The 18,597-nt window shown below is 37.7% G+C and overlaps 1 protein-coding gene across 3 annotated transcripts in view; it reads left to right on the top strand.

The window, feature by feature from the left end:
• Akt3 (AKT serine/threonine kinase 3) overlaps positions 1–18,597 on the top strand; it is a 256,790-nt gene that overhangs the window by 200,671 nt on the left and 37,522 nt on the right. For all 3 annotated transcript variants that reach the window (XM_052737751.1, XM_052737752.1, XM_052737753.1), the window contains 2 exons: positions 781–903; positions 14,794–14,922. In XM_052737751.1, the coding sequence (XP_052593711.1) occupies positions 781–903; positions 14,794–14,922 (252 nt within the window). The remainder of the gene's footprint in view (positions 1–780; positions 904–14,793; positions 14,923–18,597) is intronic.

The raw sequence follows: 18,597 nt of genomic DNA, 5'->3' as shown, positions 1-18,597 counted from the left end.
CAGTGTTATAAAGCTAGAGCTTTAGTGTGTGGTTACAGTAAGTGCCCAGGAAATATTTATTGACTGTTGACATTTCTTTGATTAACTAGGAAATGATTGGACTTATAGTTTATGCGATCATAGGAGATCACAGTTAAAATTGAAAATAAAAGGATTGTACATTACAAATTACTCCATATCTGGAGTGGTGGAAGCCTCAGTCCAGTTTGAGCATTGTTAAGATAAATGTAAAACTTTAAAGTTGTCAGATTTCTTATAGAGAATGTTATTTCAAACTTCGGAAGTATTTCTAGAAATATGATAAATAGCAGTTATTAGACTGAGTAGCTCACATAAATGAGTTTAAGAAAATCCACATTTTTCCTTGAAATCAAACATAACTTAATAATTAAATAAAAGCACCATACCTATGCTCATGTTCATTTATTTTGATAATGTCAATATTTATTCCTTGTCAGAGTGGCACAGCAGCATCGTTAGAAGGAAACGCAATCTGACGGTGCCTACTTTTTCCTTTGGTACCTGAAGGTTAAATGGGTACCAAGCAGAATGCCTTGAACAAGATTGGTATATTGATTAAAACGCTGATTTAACAGCTCGCAGTCTCCCCTTGGAAGCCTGGAGAAGATAAGCCAGCTGCTGTCTTAGAGTGCTCGGTGTCCACTGAGAGTACACTATCTATCATCACAATATGGTGATGAGAGGTGTTTTATGTTTGTGGTAATTTCCCCCACTAAATCAGTAATTATTACAATCCTGTCCCTGCTGTTTACCCTGCAGCTGTTTTTCCATTTGTCGAGAGAGCGGGTGTTCTCTGAGGACCGCACACGTTTCTATGGTGCAGAAATTGTCTCTGCTTTGGACTATCTACATTCTGGAAAGATTGTGTACCGTGATCTCAAGGTAAAAAAAAAATTAATCAAAATTTGGGGTGTTTTTTTTTTTTTTTTTTGCAGAGACTGTAGGGACAAACAAAGTAATTACAAAGTTACACAGTTTTGAGAAAAGCACTCTTCTTAGGAATGTTGTTTGCTGTAGTTGATCTGAAATTTCATTCATTGATATGTAAGTAATTCTTTCATGTTTTGTATTTTGGTATATGAAAATTCTCTTGACTCTGCAAAGCTGATCTACCAAGAGTAATTTCATTTTCCTGTAAATGCTGTAATTATAAAAATGGTAAATATCTGAGTCAAAGTCAGATAATTTGCAACTTCATTATTATGTTCAAACATCATAAAATATTTATGAAGAAGCTTCAATAACAAGGTTATTAGAAGGAAAACATTCATTTTCATTGTGGTGTTAACTTCTTGATAGGATTATATTCACGTTTTCCCATAAACTTAGTAGTTTGCTTAGTTTTTCCTTTGTCAAAACCCAGTATTGTGTTGGGAATGAAAGCCTGGCCATCGCTGAGCTCTTTAATGATGAGGTTCTTGAAATAGCCAGAATAGGTACACATTCTGTAAGGCCAGGTAGTAAATAATGTAGCCTTTTCTACCTGTCAAGTCTCTATTGGAACTATTCAACTCTTCCACTGAAAGGTGAAAGCAGCCCTAGCTATTATGTAAATCAGCATTTGGCTATATTCCCACAATTTCTTTACTTACAAAAGCAGTCAGTAGTTTAAATTTTTTCTACACTCTGTAGTTTACTGCTCCCTGGAGGAGATCATGTAAGCAGATGATAATTCTCATGATGCAATCATGAATAAGGTTGACTGTGTTAAGGAATCTGATCCTGGCATATTTTCAGTAAATTTTAATTTTACCCTCTTCCTTAAAATGCAAATCCTAAGGCTGGGAGAACAGCTCAGAGGAAGGGCACTTGCTAGTTTAAGTGTGACACTGAGGTCCATCCGCGCATTTCGGCACCCGGTGTGGGGGTGGGGTAGGAAGCTAGAAGTAGGAGTCTGTACCTGAACTCGCACCTCCCTGGAACACTGAAGTGGGATCACAGAGATGAGGGTACCTTGGGCAGTGTAGTGAGATTTTGCCTCACAGTGAAAACCCTGGATTGGGTGATAGTTCAGTGGGTGAGGACTTGCTGGGCAGCACGTGGGCTTGAGTTCTGAACTCGGGACCCACAGGTCTGTCAGTCTAGCACTGCGAGAGTGAAGACAAGGGGATATCTGGCCAGCCAGTTTAGCCTAAATGGCACACATGCTTCAGGTTCAGTGAGAAATTTTGTCTCCGAAATTAAGTGGAGAAGTGATTGAGGAAGAAATCCCAATATCAGTTTCCGCTCTCCACATGTTTTCACAGGTACACTAATACAAATTAACCAAATGACTATATTTAGATTGAATTTTTAGAACTTGAAATATGGTAGAATTTATCACTCCTACAGGAACTTCCCCAGCACACACACACATGCATGCACACATGCACTAAACACCAAGAGTGTGTGTGTGTGTGTGTGTGTGTGTGTGTGTGTAGCCCAGCCTAGCATCGGTTGGGTTCAGACCCTAATACGTACAGAAAAATGGAAATCATGTGGTAATGTTTACCTATTAAAATTTGATTGACAGTTGCCTTACTGATCACAGAACTAGTTCATTTAGGGTATAATTTGGTTTGTAGAAATAGAAGTTACATGAGACTTGTGGAATTGTATTTTATATGAAATGGAATACATACCTAAGAAATAATGAACATTCTGTTACTACTGTCTTACTTATATAAAACCATTTGGGACTCTTCATTTTTATCCAGTTATGTAAGCAGGTGCCTAGTTTGTTTCAAGATGTTCCTATCACTCTCATTTATGTTATGAGTAACTGTCTTATAAAATATTTCATACAATAATAATAAAATCAGTATGTAATGTTCTATAGTCAATTAAAATTTAAATGAAGGATTAGAATACTGTACTTAAAGATAATGAGCTATACAGCTATAAAACATCTACTTCAGGGGTGGTTAAATGTTTGAGTTCCGGCCGGGCGGTGGTGGCGCACGCCTTTAATCCCAGCACTCGGGAGGCAGAGCCAGGTGGATCTCTGTGAGTTCGAGGCCAGCCTGGTCTGCAGAGCGAGATCCAGGACAGGCACCAAAACTACACAGAGAAACCCTGTCTCGAAAAAAAAAAAAAATCTGAGTGCTATAATGAATACAGTCAACTAAATGGTTATATTTATTTTATCTTAGAACTAGAAATATGATGAATTCAGCACCTTTACATCTGTTCTATGTGTTGAGTCTAGATGCTTTAGAAACCTTATACAGCATAATAACATACATTAATTTTCCAACTATACTTAAAAATTATTAACTTATCACTTCATGAGGTTACCTTTTCCATCACTACTCATGCTAATGAATCATATTTATGAGAAACAAAAAGGCAGAGAAGCTTGGAGTTAAGGGACTGAGAATAGTTTTGAAGTAATGGATAAATCCAGAACAGTTAACAGTAGTAGATAGAATTACTAGTTCAAAGAGATCTGAAGAAAATAGTTCATTTGAGTGCTAGTATTGGTATGGAGTGCAAAAGTCAGGAGGGTCTTGGTCAGAGTTGCCTACCAACATCTCAAATCACATGAATTATTAGTATATTAAAGGTCACTAATTATGCATTTTGTTGCTGTATCATTGATGATGAAATTAGATTTAATTTATTGAAGTGTAATATAAAGTGTGTACTTTGTGTATGAATGCCCATTGTGTAGTTACCATATGCCAAGACTAACTTTACCAGACATTTAGGTGCTCTCTGTTCTCTCAAACTTCCCTTTTTTAAAAAAACAAATGCTGCATTGCCGGGTGGCAGTGGCAGACACCTTTAATCCCAGCACTCGGGAGGCAGAGGCAGGCAGATCTCTGTGAGTTCAAGGCCAGCCTGGTCTACAAAGCGAGTTCCAGGAAAGGCACAAAGCTATGCAGAGAAACCCTATCTCGAAAAAAAAACAAAACAAAACAAAAAAATGCTGCATTGATTTAATCTTTGAAATACATGTATAGTATAGGATAGAAAGCACATGACTATATATCACAAAACCATATAATTAATAAAGCAAAATTTATATGCATGCTGTTTGCATCTGCAGTTCACAAGATTATGCATGACAGAATGGGATCATTTAGGTAGGATTCCAGAAATTCAAAGCTGGTCTGTATTGGAGACAATGTTCTGCAAGCCTAAAAATGTTATCTACTTAGGTAACAGACTAAATTGACACCAACAAGATGTTTGGAACAAGGCTTGGTTAGTCAGCTTTCTGTTACGATAATGTAACACTTCCAAAGAAAAGGATTGATTTCAGCCCATAGGTTCTAGTGCTTCCATTCCACTCCAAGACCAGGCAGAGCTTTGCGTCTGGACCGCTGACATGAGGAAGCCAGCCAGCAACACAGGAAACACATGGCAGAAGACTCTCTTTAACTCATCAGTAGGAGAGCCAGTGGAAGAGAAGGGCATGCCCACTGTTCCCTCAAGCATGTGCACTGGAGGACTGGGGCTTCTTACTGGGCCCCATTTCCTGAAGGTCCTGCCCTCTTTCAACAGCACCAGCTTGAGCATGAAGCCTTTAAAGGTCATGTACCAAAGTACAGCACCATGAATCGTATTTCCTAGTCCAGTGTGCTTTTGTTTACATCATTCTGTCTAGAGTCTAAATAAACCTTGATAAGAAAATGCAAATGCATTGGATTATATGTATTTTAAAAACCTTTGTGATATGTATATAGTGTGGTTAGTGTGTTAGGTGATGTGTGGCATGGTATACAATTGGAGGTCAGATGACATCACCTTGTTTGTCAGTCCTCACCTTCCATCTTTTTTTTTTGGTTTTTCGAGACAGGGTTTCTCTGTGTAGCTTTGCGCCTTTCCTGGGACTCACTTGGTAGCCCAGGCTGGCCTCGAACTCACAGAGATCCGCCTGGCTCTGCCTCCCGAGTGCTGGGATTAAAGGCGTGCGCCACCACCGCCCGGCTCTCACCTTCCATCTTGTTTGACACAAGGTCTCCTCTTTACGGTTAGGCTAGGTGGATCTTGTGTGTCCAGGAATTCTGTCTCCACTTCCCTTCTCACTAAAGTATCACTAGGGTAGCGCTTTCTCTGAGTCCTGGGGATCCAGACTCAGATACTCATACTTGGATTGCAAGCCCTTTACCAGTTGAACCATCTTCCTAGCCCTTATATTTATTTTTAAAGATTGAATATTTTTATTTGTGTGTGTGTGTGTGTGTGTGTGTGTGTGTGTGTGTGTGTGTGTGTTTATGCATGTATGCATATGCCCACAAAGACCAGAAAGAGCTGTCAAATCTCTAGGACCTGCAGTTACAGGTGTTTGCGAGCCATCATAGTGTGGGTTCTGGAAACTGAACTCCAGGCCTTTAGAAGAACAGTGAGTGCTACTAAATGCTGAGCCATCTCTCCAGTCCCCAAATCCCTAGATTTTGTAAGTCTAAAATTCACTGGGGATATTTGAATGACTGTTTTAGATACTAGATGTATTAAAAACAGCATCACCAAAAACTGATTTAGGATAATCCCTGTATCCAGGAAGCAGAGTCAGGTGGATCTCGTGAGTTCAAGGCCAGCCCTGTCTACACAGTAAGTTCCAGGCCAACCAAAGCTATACAGTGAAACCTTGTCTTAAAAAAGACAGCCCCCACCCCCATTTAGGTACTCACTTTGATCAGTCTCAGAGTGGACTCTGATCTTATTAATGAATTTGTAGCTATTTATATGCAAATCAGTTTGAGATGCCTACAGTAGCTGGGCTTCTTTTAAAAAATTAAGACATTTATTTAATGAGCACAAGCGTGTGTGTGTGTGTGTGTGTGTGTGTGTGTGTGTGTGTGTGTGTGTGTGTGTGTGTCTGCGCCTGCGCGCGCGCGCGCTTTAGAGATCAGAAGACAACTTGTGGGAATCAGTTCTTTCCTTCCACTCCATGGTCTCCAGTGATCAAGGGCCTTTACACACTGAACTGTCTCTCTGGTTCCTGGATTTCTTTCTTAAACACTGCAAATAGTGTTCCCATTCAGCACTGGAAGCAAAGCCTCATGTCATATTAACTTAGAATATTTTATTAGTCCTTGTTTGGTTTCATAGTAACAAATAATTACTAAAACTTTTGCTACATTTTTAGAAAATAAATTTGCTTTAATTACTAGTGTATGTCATTATAAGAAATTCTGTTTTATTAAGGACTCCTTAATAAATACTTAGGTTACTTAATAAAAACTGATATTGGCTCAGGATACCATAACAATTTGAAGAGATCTCCTAGAAGACCTTGCAGTAATGCACGTTATGGTGATATTTTATTTGTATTAAAATATTATTTGTATGTTAATAAATAAAGTTGCCCGGGGGTCAGAGCTATTAGCAAGCCATAGGAAAGCAGGGCAGTGGTAGCGTACGCTTGTAATTCCAGCACTTGGTAGGCAGAGCTGGGTAAGTCTCTGTGTGTTCAGGGATACAGCCATTATTGGATACACATGCTTTTAATCTTAATACCAATCATGGAAAACCTGGAGGCCTATACAGACAGGCTGTGAGGAGGCGGTCATGTGGTTGGGTTTACAACCAATGAGAAGGCAGGACAGGAACTCTATATAAAGACTTTAACACAGGGGTAGCTCTGGTTTGGAGAGGTAGGACCACCACAGGAGGAAGGGTAAGGTTTTAGCTCTTAGCTCTGACCTCTTGGCTTTCTTCTTTGCATTGGTTCTGTGTTTATTATTTAATAAGAAGGTTGGATACATCTACAAATGGTGTCCAACGTGGTGGCAAGAGTTTCCACCTAAAACCTGAGAAAAGATTCTAAAACGGAGCTAAAAACAGCTTCCTAATTGTCTCTCTCAAATGAGCGGCAGCTGACGGTTTGAGCTACTGGTGGGTTCCTAGCGTGCATGCTTGACCTGCAGTATGGCTGGAATGAGGCCTCTGCAAGTGGCACATAAAGCTGCATGGTGGATTTAGCCTTTGCTAGTATAAAACAAAAAAAGAAGTTTTGGGGCTACACGCTGCTTGGATAAAAGCTTAGACCCACGATAGCTCCCAGAGCTGGTGGTAAACGTAGCCATGTTGGGAAGCTGAGGTGGGCGGAGCCAGCAGCCACAGCTGCTGCAGCTTAAAGCAATAGATTCACAATAAGACAGATTCAGATGTAACAGTTTACAATGTGTATAAAATATACGTAGGCTTAAAAGAGACAAAAAAGGTGATATATACAGTTATATAAACAGATACATAGTTTTAAAAAATAAAGTCTTTAAAGAGACAGTAAAATTAATATAAAAAATAAGCCACGTAAAGATGAATATTACACAGAGACTCTGGATTGTGTTGTCTTTGGGATTCTTAACTGCAGAGAGATATTTGATTGTAAAGGAAGCTGAGTTAAACCAATATGCATATTTTAAAGATATCTTGACTTCAAAATTTGGATGTAAGGATATGTTGCTTTGGAAAGGAGACTCTGTTTTTGTTCCCACAGAAAGCCAAAGGCTATGGATTTGTTCCAGATTAAGATACATCAGGTTTGACCAGCCAAGACCCCCTGAAAGGTCTCCGATGACACCATGGCCCAGATGATTCAACATCCAGAATGGTTTCAAGGCAACTGGCTCAGACAATACACCCTCACGGACTACTCCATGATCCTAAAATTTTCTTTGTATCCCCATAAGATACAGCGCCCTCCTCCAGCAGGAAGTAGTAAGAGAAGCTACGCCCAAATTCCCAAATTATATGTAATTTTACTTTGTTAACGTTAAAACCTTCCTTTTTGAAAAAAAAAAGGGGGAAGTGCTGTGGGATGTTCTGTATGGCAAATGTGTTGCTAATTAGTCAATAAATAAAACACTGATTGGCCATTGGCTAGGCAAGAAGTGTAGGTGGGACAAGGAGGAGAATAAAGCTGGGAAGTGGAAGGCTGAGAGAGAGAGACACTGCCAGCCGCCATGATGAGAAACAGCATGTGAAGATGCCAGTAAGCCACGAGCCATGTGACAAGGTATAGATTAATAGAAATGGATTAATTTAAGCTGTAAGAACAGTTAGTAAGAAGTCTGCCACGGCCATACAGTTTGTAACCAATATAAGTCTCTGTGTTTACTTGGTCGGGTTTGAGTGGCTGTGGGACTGGCAGGTGATAGAGATTTGTCCTGACTGTGGGCCAGGCAGGAAAGCTCCAGCTACAGCACGTTGTGTATTTTTTCTTCTACATAGTCCTTACTTACAAGCACAATACTTATTCACAGTGACCATTACTGTCCACGTCCAGACAAGGCTAGACAGGGACATGTACAGATGTGAATGTAATGATTCTAGAATTACTCATTAATTTTTTGTAGTGATTGTGAGGAGATAGAATGATCAGCACATTGCCACTGTATACTATTTTGGGATATCTAATTTTATTTTCTATCTAAACAGAGTTTTAGCTGTTTAAGATTCTAATAAGAGCACCCTCCAATTGTATTTTTACCACAGACTTATATTTTTCATAAGTCTTCCGGTGTTCTTCTGAAATAATGATACATTTTTTAATATAGAAAGAATGCCTTGTTTGCATGCTGAATTGAAGACAGGTTCTGTAATTCTCACATCTTTAAATAATTAAAAAAATTACATGTATGGGTGTTTTGCTTGCATATATATCTCTGCACCACATGCATGCCTAGTGCCCATGTAGGCTAGCAGAGGGTGTTGACTCCCCTGGAAACAAGAGTTAGAGACAGCTGTGAGCCACAGTGTGGTTGCTGAGCATCAAACCTGAGTCCTCGGAAAAAGCAAGTGTGCTTAACCACTAAGCATCTCTCTGGCCTTGTAACTCCCACTTCTGATAATACTCTAACACTTCATTCCCCCTTTCTAGAAAATTTAAGGCAATGACGTTAAGAGCAACTTCCACCTCTACAATTAATATGATACCATTGAGCTATGCCCCTTATTTGTATATAGCAAATTGTGAAATATCTTGGTAATGTGGGGCTAGAGTTTTTGCCACTATTGTACTTTTTTTTTCTTTGTTTTAGTATTTCTGCTCACTAGGTTCCATGCTCATTCAGCTCCTACAGGTCAGCTTATGACATGTCAACATCTATCTGGATACACAGAAGCCTAGATCTGCTTGTGTAGAATTCTACCTTCTTGGGCCATAAACAGTATTGATCTCTAAAACTGAGATTGGTGCATCTGTGCTAAAGTGAGGTGTAAGAGTGAATGATAAAAATTATTTAGTGATATTGCATCTACGTATGTATGTATGTATGTATGTATGTATGTATGTATATATATATACATGTTCTGTCTGTTTTTCCTTTCTGACCTATATGAGAACAGACCTTCCCAGTCTCTGTCTCACAACGAGGGTTACACTTGTGTTTAAGCAATGGCTTCCCTTGCCTTCAGAGGGTTCAGAGGCATCTCCAGAATATCATTTCGCACACTCAGTTCCATGCTCATTCAGTGTGTTTTCTGGTGGTGGTTGGATTTGTATGTCACCTAGATCTACAATGTGCTGAGCAGGAATCCCTTGTTACCTTCGTGTGCCTGAGTCATCTTGATGCCTAAAACTTGAATTCCTCAGGCAGCCTCTCCACTGACCTTGGAATAGATGTGTTATAAATTTTAGTTTCTTAGCTTCACTGTGAGCTATAAAAGCTTAGGAAGCACTGGTTAAGGATAGCTAAGAATTGTAGAGTTTAGTTTTATCCTAGGCACCAACAAAACAGAAAGAAACTTATTACTTAGTGGGTTATTGGGTTTTTTTGTCCATGCAGTACCATGAAAAAAAAATTTGGGGGGGCGGGCGGAGCTGAGTGCTAGCAAGCGCTCTACCACTGAGCTAAATCCCCAACCCCGAAAAAAATTTTTAAAAAGATTTTAAGCTTACAACTTCTTCATATACAAATAGAGTTAAGATCATTGTCAAATAATGTTTACCTCTTGAATTGGGCAACAAATGTTGCCATTTATTGGTGTAGTAATTCTGTAAGGCATTGTGTCTAATAACTCCCAGCCCAAAAGTGCGATATAACCCTTTGAGTGATACAAATAATATTGTCTAGATTTTTTATTTATAAGCATTGCATAAATTTTCTATTTGACGTTATCCCTGCTTTTGCTATCTGCGCGTCCATTAACTGTAAGCTTCCATCACATTTCTTTGTTGTTGTTGTTGTTGTTTTCCAGACAAGGTTTCTCTGTGTAAGCTTTGTGCCTTTCCTGAAACTCGCTTTGTACTGGAACTCACAGAGATCCGCCTGTCTCTGCCTCCCCGAGTGCTGGGATTAAAGGCATGCGCCACCACTGCCCGGGTACATTTCTTAATCTGAGAAGCTTACTGTGGAAGTAAACCAGATGTCTTTCAAATTTTAAAAATTGGGAGTGCTTGAACAATAACTGTAATGAATTTTGTCTTTACGGTTTATGAGGAAAAAGGATAGCATGAGATTTAGAATAGAGGGTCAGAGAGAGCATTTGTAAATGTTCAGTTCCTTGTTTACACAGCAGAAGGGGCTTTAACTGACCTGATACCCAAAGTGTTGACACTTGTTGACGTTGAAAGTTGTGAGGCAGTGAGTCATAGATGTTTAGGTGTATCTCGACTGTGGTTAGGTGAATTTGTGGATCCTGCAGGCTCAGGAATCACCCCACTAATGTTTTCTGCTCATATATTTTATAAGAACATTATTGGATCTTGTGCAAGATACTTACTATATGATTGTACGTTACTTCCTAATTTATCTTTGTATAAGAATAGATTTGATATTTTTTTAAATATGGGGATATTTTCTAAGGTGATGATCTCTATTTGTTTATACTTTGGTGATAAATGATCTTTTTGTCATTCAGAATATGGTATTTTAGGTTAATGAGAGAAGAGAAGTAATTGAATGAAAATAGACATGTAAAATAACTAAGAAATAGGAAATGTTTATATTTTATTTTATTAAAAATTAGTGTATATTGAAAATAACAAAATTACTGAACTACAGAAATATTTTTGTAGATTTTTCATTCTTGAATGTGACTCTTTCTTTTAATAGATTGTTCAGGAGTTCTCATGACATTTTGATAACTTAAAAATCATCCTCTAAATGGCCCAGCATGGTGGCATGCACCTGAAATCCTAACACCTGTGAAGCAGAGGGAGGAGCATTGCCCTTAAAACCATGTCAATTTGCATAATGAAGTACAGGACAATCGGGGCTACATAGCAAGACTTTCTCCCAAAACAAACAAAAGATTTTTTAAAGAAAAGTGTACCAACAAAAACAAACAAATAAAACAAACAAACAAAAACTTGGAAGGCAGAGGCAGGCAGATCTCTGTGAGTTCAAGGCTAGCCTGGTCTACAGAGTGAGTTCCACAACAGGCTCCAAAGCTACACAGAGAAACCCTGTTTCAAAAGAAAGTGTGCCAGGCTTTTTCTTTTGGGACATCAACCAGCTCCCAAATCATGACATGGAGACTTATTATTGCTTTTAAATACATGTCCTAGCTTAGGCTTGTTTCTGGCTAGCTTTTTTTTTTCTGGTTCTTTTATCGTAAAATAACCTGCTTCTCTTTTTCTACCTTTTGCCTCCAGGCTTTTTACCTTCTTTCTTTCTGTATATATTTTACTTTCTCTGGTTGGCTGCTGGCTACTGGCTGCATGACTGCTGGCCCTGGGTGTCTATCCCATTCTCTCCTCTTTCTCCTTTCTTTCCTCCTGAGCCTAGATTTCTCCTCCTATTTATTCTCTCTGTGCACTAGCTTTGCCTGTCCCTCTCCTGTCTAGCTATTGGCTGTTCAGCTCTTTATGAGACCAATCAGGTGCCTTAAGTAGGCAAGGTCAAACAGAAACAATGCATCTTTACATAATTAAAACAAATGCAGCATAAACAGATGTAACACATCTTTGCCCATTTAAAATAATCCACAACAGGAAAGCTATTAAGTTCTCCATCATTAACAAATGATTGTCACATTCTTACAGTTTTAACTCTGCTTTAACCATCTCATTTAATGCTTAAAACCCCCATTTCAGATTGGTACTGTCATTTACCACTGTGCAAATGAAAGTTAGGTATGTAAAAGTGTGTCAGAGGTCCCCAATGAGAAGGAGCAGAGCACTAATGTGATAGAAGTCCCCAGGCTTCACTCAGTGCTCTAATCATTATGCTGTCTCCTCCTCCCCCCACTAGTGTGCTCCTGTGACCCTTCGCTGGGACTCCTGCCCATTTCCTACTGTCATCCTTAAGCTTAGCTCCTTAAAATACCATTGTAATGGTTTTGAAGAGAAGTTAATATAGTAATATAAAAAGAATGATAACCAACTGCCTTGATTGACTTGGGCATTCCCAGTTATAGTATTCTAAATTCCCATGTTCTGAGAACCAACTTCTGGGACAACTGGGAAAAATGGTCACCTTTGTTCTATACTTGTCTATCACTCGCCTTACATTTCCTTTCATTCCTTATTAATAGATAGTGTGAATATCAGCTGAGATATGAGGGTACAAATTTTGGTGCAATTTAGAATTTTTTTAAAAACAGATTTTACCCAAATTTAGAAAAAAACAAGTTTATTTATTTTGGGTTCTTTTTTTTTTTTTTAAACTTAGTCATTCAGAATAGTTTTTTTTTCAAATGTAGAGAAATAATGTTATATTTACTTTCCGGGGGCTGTAGAAATGGCTCAGTGGTTAAGAGCACTGCCTGCTCTTCCAGAGGACCTGGGTTCAATTCCCAGCAACCACATGGCAGTTCACAACTGTCTCTACCTCTAGTTCCTGGGGATCTGACACCCTCATACAGACATACATTCAAGAAAAACACCAATGTGCATAAAGTAAGAATAAATAAATCATTAACAAAATTTTAAAGAATACTTTCTGATGCATATAAATCACATGAGCAGGACTGGTTTAATATATGCAAACTAGATTGTATACAGTACAAGATTTATTAGGTATACAGTAGAAGATTTATTCACTTTTTTTCTAATTGTTATTTATTACTTGATCTTTTACAAAAAGTATACGTTATGTTTATAAGAACTATTTTTAAAGATCTTACTGAAGAATTTTTAAATTTTTTAACAAATTAATTGAACAAACATTAGTGTGAATATTAGTAACAAACACATTTTAAAATAATTAAGAACAGGGAATACAGGTTTTATTCAGCAAGGCACCTGATTCAGCATGTGTCTTTCTTTGGCTGTGTCAGGTTAAAGGAGCTGGATAAGGAGTGTGTTTAGAAGAGGCTCGGAGAGAAGACGGACCAACCACAGCAGAGAAAAAGACAAAAAGGAGACACTCTTGACATTCTTGGTTGGAGTTAATACGTAGGACTTAGTGCTGTCTGTGCAGATTAGGCTTTATTTCTGGGTTGTTGGTTCTTAGAAAACGTAAGGAGGATGGAAGCAGATGTATCTGAATTTGGATAAAATAGCTTCATTTTTAGAATATAGTTTAATGGTATAGTTATGGCTCTTTTTAGCTTTCTGTAGAGAAGTTGAGCAAACCTTACTCTTCAGAAGTACATTATGTTTGGAATGTATTGAACCTTCAGTTCAATCAAGTAGTCTGTTCAAGAGCTACATAAAAAGACATAGCTGCTGTGGTTTCTGCTTTGAACATAACTTGTTCACATATTTTTGACTGTATAAAACACAACCATATTGCAGAATATGGTGTCTACATATTAGCGTCATTAGTATATAACCTACCTGTGTTCATATGTGGCATTCTCTACATTTCATATTAACTTCAGCATTCTGAGAAATGCTTTGATTGTTATATTAAATTATCTACTCCTTAAATAAAAGTTAAGTATACGCCGGGCGGTGGTGGCGCACGCCTTTAATCCCAGCACTCGGGAGGCAGAGCCAGGCGGATCTCTGTGAGTTCGAGGCCAGCCTGGGCTACCAAGTGAGTTCCAGGAGAGGCGCAAAGCTACACAGAGAAACCCTGTCTCGAAAAACCAAAAAAAAAAAATTAAATTAAATTAAAAAAAAAATAAAAGTTAAGTATTCTGCACCTTATTAAGGTGCTTTTCATACTTTGTATTTCTTATGTATGAGGTTGTATGATCATATTTGAGTCTACACAGATGTCCATGTGATGATATTATAGCTTAAGTTTGAGTGGGAGGGCCAACTAGACTGGTATTCTTAATTGTGTTGGCTTTGCAAAGTTTTCTGTTCCCTGGGCATTTCATAACTTTTTTCTTGAGATGTATGATTTTTGACAAAAGTTAAATCTTAACAATTCTCTTTGGTATGTATCAGTTAAAGTTGAGTTCAGAGACTCCAGCTCTATAACATGTTTCACTTTGATATTCTATTTCTTTTTATGTTTAAAAGAGTTGGGTTTTTTTATTAGTAAGAATTACAAAAGGAATTACCACCTTCTGTTACAAAAATTAAATTATCAAAAGAATGTTTCTGTAAGCAAAAGGCAGTATTATGGCTGTCAAGAGAAGTATCAAAACTGTCTGTAGCAAGATGTGTAGCTTTGGGGATTATGTAAATAATACTTTACAGTAAAAAGGAGTTGATATTGCTTACAAAGATTGATTCTGTTTAGTCTTTTATCCTTAGAATTTAATCAGTAATTATTCTTAAGGCTATGCTACTTTTTTCCACTGATGTAAAAGTCAGTAATTTTAACACAACAAATGTTTGATAAAAGATCTTTCATTTCATGTGAAATTATAGAATTTGCAAGGACTGACAGCTCTATTGAATGTAACTGTGTCTCTTTCCAGTATTCTATTAATCGTTTTTCAAAACTATTCTGTCATTGAAGCTTATAGAATAAATTATGTTGTTTTCACACACAGTTGGAAAATCTGATGCTGGATAAAGATGGCCATATAAAAATTACAGATTTTGGACTTTGCAAAGAAGGAATCACAGATGCAGCCACCATGAAGACATTCTGTGGTACACCAGAGTATCTGGCACCAGAGGTAGGCTAAGTCCCATTGACAGGAAAATCATTAACACTAATGATTCTCAAGGGAAAAAAATTAAAATGTTTTTTCAAGTTGCAGTATCCCTACTTTTTTTTTTAAACAAGAATAATTTATTTTGCTTTTAACTTATTTAATGAGATATTTTAAGGCCACAGATGTGAAAATTAAATTTTATATGGTCTGTAAGCACATATATTTTTACTAAAGTAGATTAAATCATGTTTTTTCTTGGCTATACATTTTATTTCTTGGTTATATTAATTTTGCTTCATTTTTTAAAGTAGAATAATTGAATAATGTCAGTAAGCATATTTATAGTTTTTCAAACAATCTTGGACTTTACGTAGAAGCAGCGATTATAGTGATTGTTGGTATTTGTGTTTAACTACTGGAAATGGTTTTGTTTTGGAAACTGAAAAAAATGACTGACTTACATGTGAGCTCACAAGAAAGGATGAAGAGGAGGCTTCAAACCCATGAGGTGCTCCTCAGTTTATTCAAGTATCTGTTGTGTGTCTGCTCTGTGTTGAGGATTTTTTGTATGATATGCCAGTATAGGAGCAAGATAGAAAATGACTGTACTCTCAAGGAACTTCTGTTGGACAGAAACTATACATATAACATAAAACTATATATAACATAATACATGAAGTTCCATGGAGAAGAAAAATCAAAGGAAGAAAAAGGAAAAGGTGTAATTTGATGTAGTAGCTATCTTAGATGTACCAGTTAGTCTTTCTGTATAAGAGCCTACTCAGATGTTCAGTGATGAAACATAATTTCCTGTAACCTTGGGCTCCTTTACATGAAGAATGCAGATGGGCCTGCACAGGTGGCTTCTTTCTGTTCCGCTCACACGTGTGGCCTTAGCCGAAAGTCTTATTAGCAGAAGATAACTGCTTACAGAATAAAATTACCCAGAAGCACCTTCACTCTTCTGTGTGACAGCTGCTGTAGGTGTCCAGTGACATGTCATTAAGGTTGTTGTCTCTGTGGCTCAGGCTTCTTCCAAATGGCCAGGGGCCTTTGGCCTACAGATCTAAGAGCAAATGACCTAGGAACAAATTAGAAGCAGTCTTAAACTCACCCAAGCCTTCCTCTTCCTCTTTTGTTTTTAATCTGGTAAACTGTTAAAAGTTCAGTTTTTAAAAATACTTTTTTTTTTTTTTTTTTTTTGCCGGGCGGTGGTGGCACACGCCTTTAATCCCAGCACTCGGGAGGCAGAGCCAGGCGGATCTCTGTGAGTTCGAGGCCAGCCTGGGCTACCAAGTGAGTTCCAGGAAAGGCGCAAAGCTACACAGAGAAACCCTGTCTCGAAAAACCAAAAAAAAAAAAAATACTTTTTTTATTTTTCCGATTTGGTTATAGTTCACATGCCATATAATTTTTTAAGTCAATAGTTTACTTTTAAAGATGTTTAGAGTTGTGCAACTATTACTTCTAATTGCAAAATGTTTTAATAATTCCAACTGTGACCTCACCTTTATCAGTTTCTCATCCTTTCTCTCTAGGCTCTCCTTGTAGCTCATTCTGAACATTTCATGTAAATAAAACTATATGACACGGAGCCTTGTATGTCTGGCGCTTTCCCTCAGCAAATTGTCCTTTAAGTTTCACCCATATTGTACCCATTTTGGCTGTATGAAAAATGCAGCTGAGATCGTTCATGTGTCTTCTCATTTCCTGGCCTTTTTTTCATGAGATCCATATCACTTTTGTCATACATTTTTCCTTGCAGCAGTTGTAAGCCTTCAAGGTTTCAAACAGTGTATACCTCGCATCACAGAGGAGCATGTGAGATGGGAGTTACTACAGGCATATTTGGGTAATAGAATCTTCCACAGATTGATGGCTACAGAAAGGGGTGTTTGCTCAGATATCTGAGTGCCAAGGAGGAGGAAGCCAACACAGAGGAAGAGTGTTGCACACAGGGCAGTCAGAAGGGGGTAGAGCTGGACCAATGGGGCACTCCTCAGAGTGCAGCAAGGCTGGTGTTGCTGTTGTTACAGGTAGAGGAGCCTTCCTTTGATGAGTAGGATTTCTGTTATCAATCATCATTGTCTGTTCCTGTGACATTTGGACTAACATGTGAAACATAGTGAAACTCATTTTTCATTTAGTAATCTGAACACAGCTAGAGGGTAATGTGAGGTATACAGTACTCCAGGGTTCTTTTAAAAAACAAAAACAAACTTATTTATTCTTTGAGAATATCATCTATGTAAATAATATATTTTGATCATATTACTCCTCTGTACTTTCCAGGAGTACCAGGAATCTAACTAGGGTTACTAGACCATAAAGCCTAACTTTTCATCTTTAATTATATGAATGATGGCCTAACAGGAAATGGTAATCAGACATAATTAGAAAGTAGAATAAATTATGTATGTATTAACATGTTGCCTTACAGTATTAGTTTTTTAAAACTAGGAGTTAAATTAACATTTCAAAGGGCTTAGTAATTATAAATAAGTGCTAATATTTAAAATGTAGTACATTTCCAAGTATTGTTGTCTTGCCAAACATGTAATTTTCTGTTACAGAGGCTAGAATTTAAAATTCTGTTTTTGTGAAAGAATTAAATAAAATTGTAGAAATGCTGTTTTTGTTTATTCAAATATAAGATCATATTTTCTGACTAGTTTTGGTTTCTCGAGTGCCATGGAAACAAAGTCTTTGTTCCCAGCATTCCGTTGCTCTCGTTATACATTTGTAATGAATGGTGGCTCCCAGATTTACAGTGCCAAAGTCATTTATGTCACAATTAGGAGAGATTGCTCTGGAGAAGATAAACATCTCATTTGAGAAGCAGATGATCTCCTAAGAAACAAAAAATAATGTCTGTGGAGACATTATCAACTGAAAGACAAAACCAAGAACTGAATGTAAAGAGACTTGTTTCTCAGAGTTACCAATACTCAAGAAACTGTTTCTTAAAAAAAAAAAGCAGTCATTTCTACATATTTAACATTTTTATTGCATTTAATTATTTTATGTGTTTGTGTATGTGTGTGTGTGTGTGTACATGGGCTGCCATATACATGGGCAGTCAGCGGACAGCCTTCAGGCGCTCGTTCTCTCTTTACACCGTATACATGGGCAGTCAGCGGACAGCCTTCAGGCGCTCGTTCTCTCTTCCCACCGTATACATGGGCAGTCAGCGGACAGCCTTCAGGCGCTCGTTCTCTCTTTACACCGTATACATGGGCAGTCAGCAGACAGCCTTCAGGCGCTCATTCTCTCTTTACACCATATGGATGCTGGGAATCAAACTGAGGTTGTCAAGTTTTCAGCAGGCACTTTGACCTCCTGAACCATCCCTTGATTGGCCGCTGCATATTTCTAAAAGTATTAAAGCCTTTAAACAACAGTCTGTTTACTCATCTGTGATGATACAAATTATTTTATTAATTGAAATCTTGACACATTTATAGAAAAACATGATCATTATAGGTTTTTTTTTGTAGATGACAAACTTTGAAACAACTAAGTTTTCAAGTAATTTAAATTATATGTCCAGATATCTACATCTTTTACTACTTTTGTGTTAAATCAGAATATTTTGGAATGTATTTACCCTACCTGAAAAAATTCCAAATGTACTTTCTTATTGTAGTCATCAGTTTGTGCCATTTCATTGAAGAACACCCATTTGTGGAATAAAGA

Source organism: Peromyscus californicus, unplaced genomic scaffold (genome assembly GCF_007827085.1).
Source record: "Peromyscus californicus insignis strain IS unplaced genomic scaffold, ASM782708v3 Scaffold_14__1_contigs__length_90479793_seg_2, whole genome shotgun sequence".
Classification (NCBI taxonomy): Eukaryota; Metazoa; Chordata; class Mammalia; order Rodentia; family Cricetidae; genus Peromyscus; species Peromyscus californicus.
This window is presented reverse-complemented; position numbering and strand designations above follow the sequence as displayed.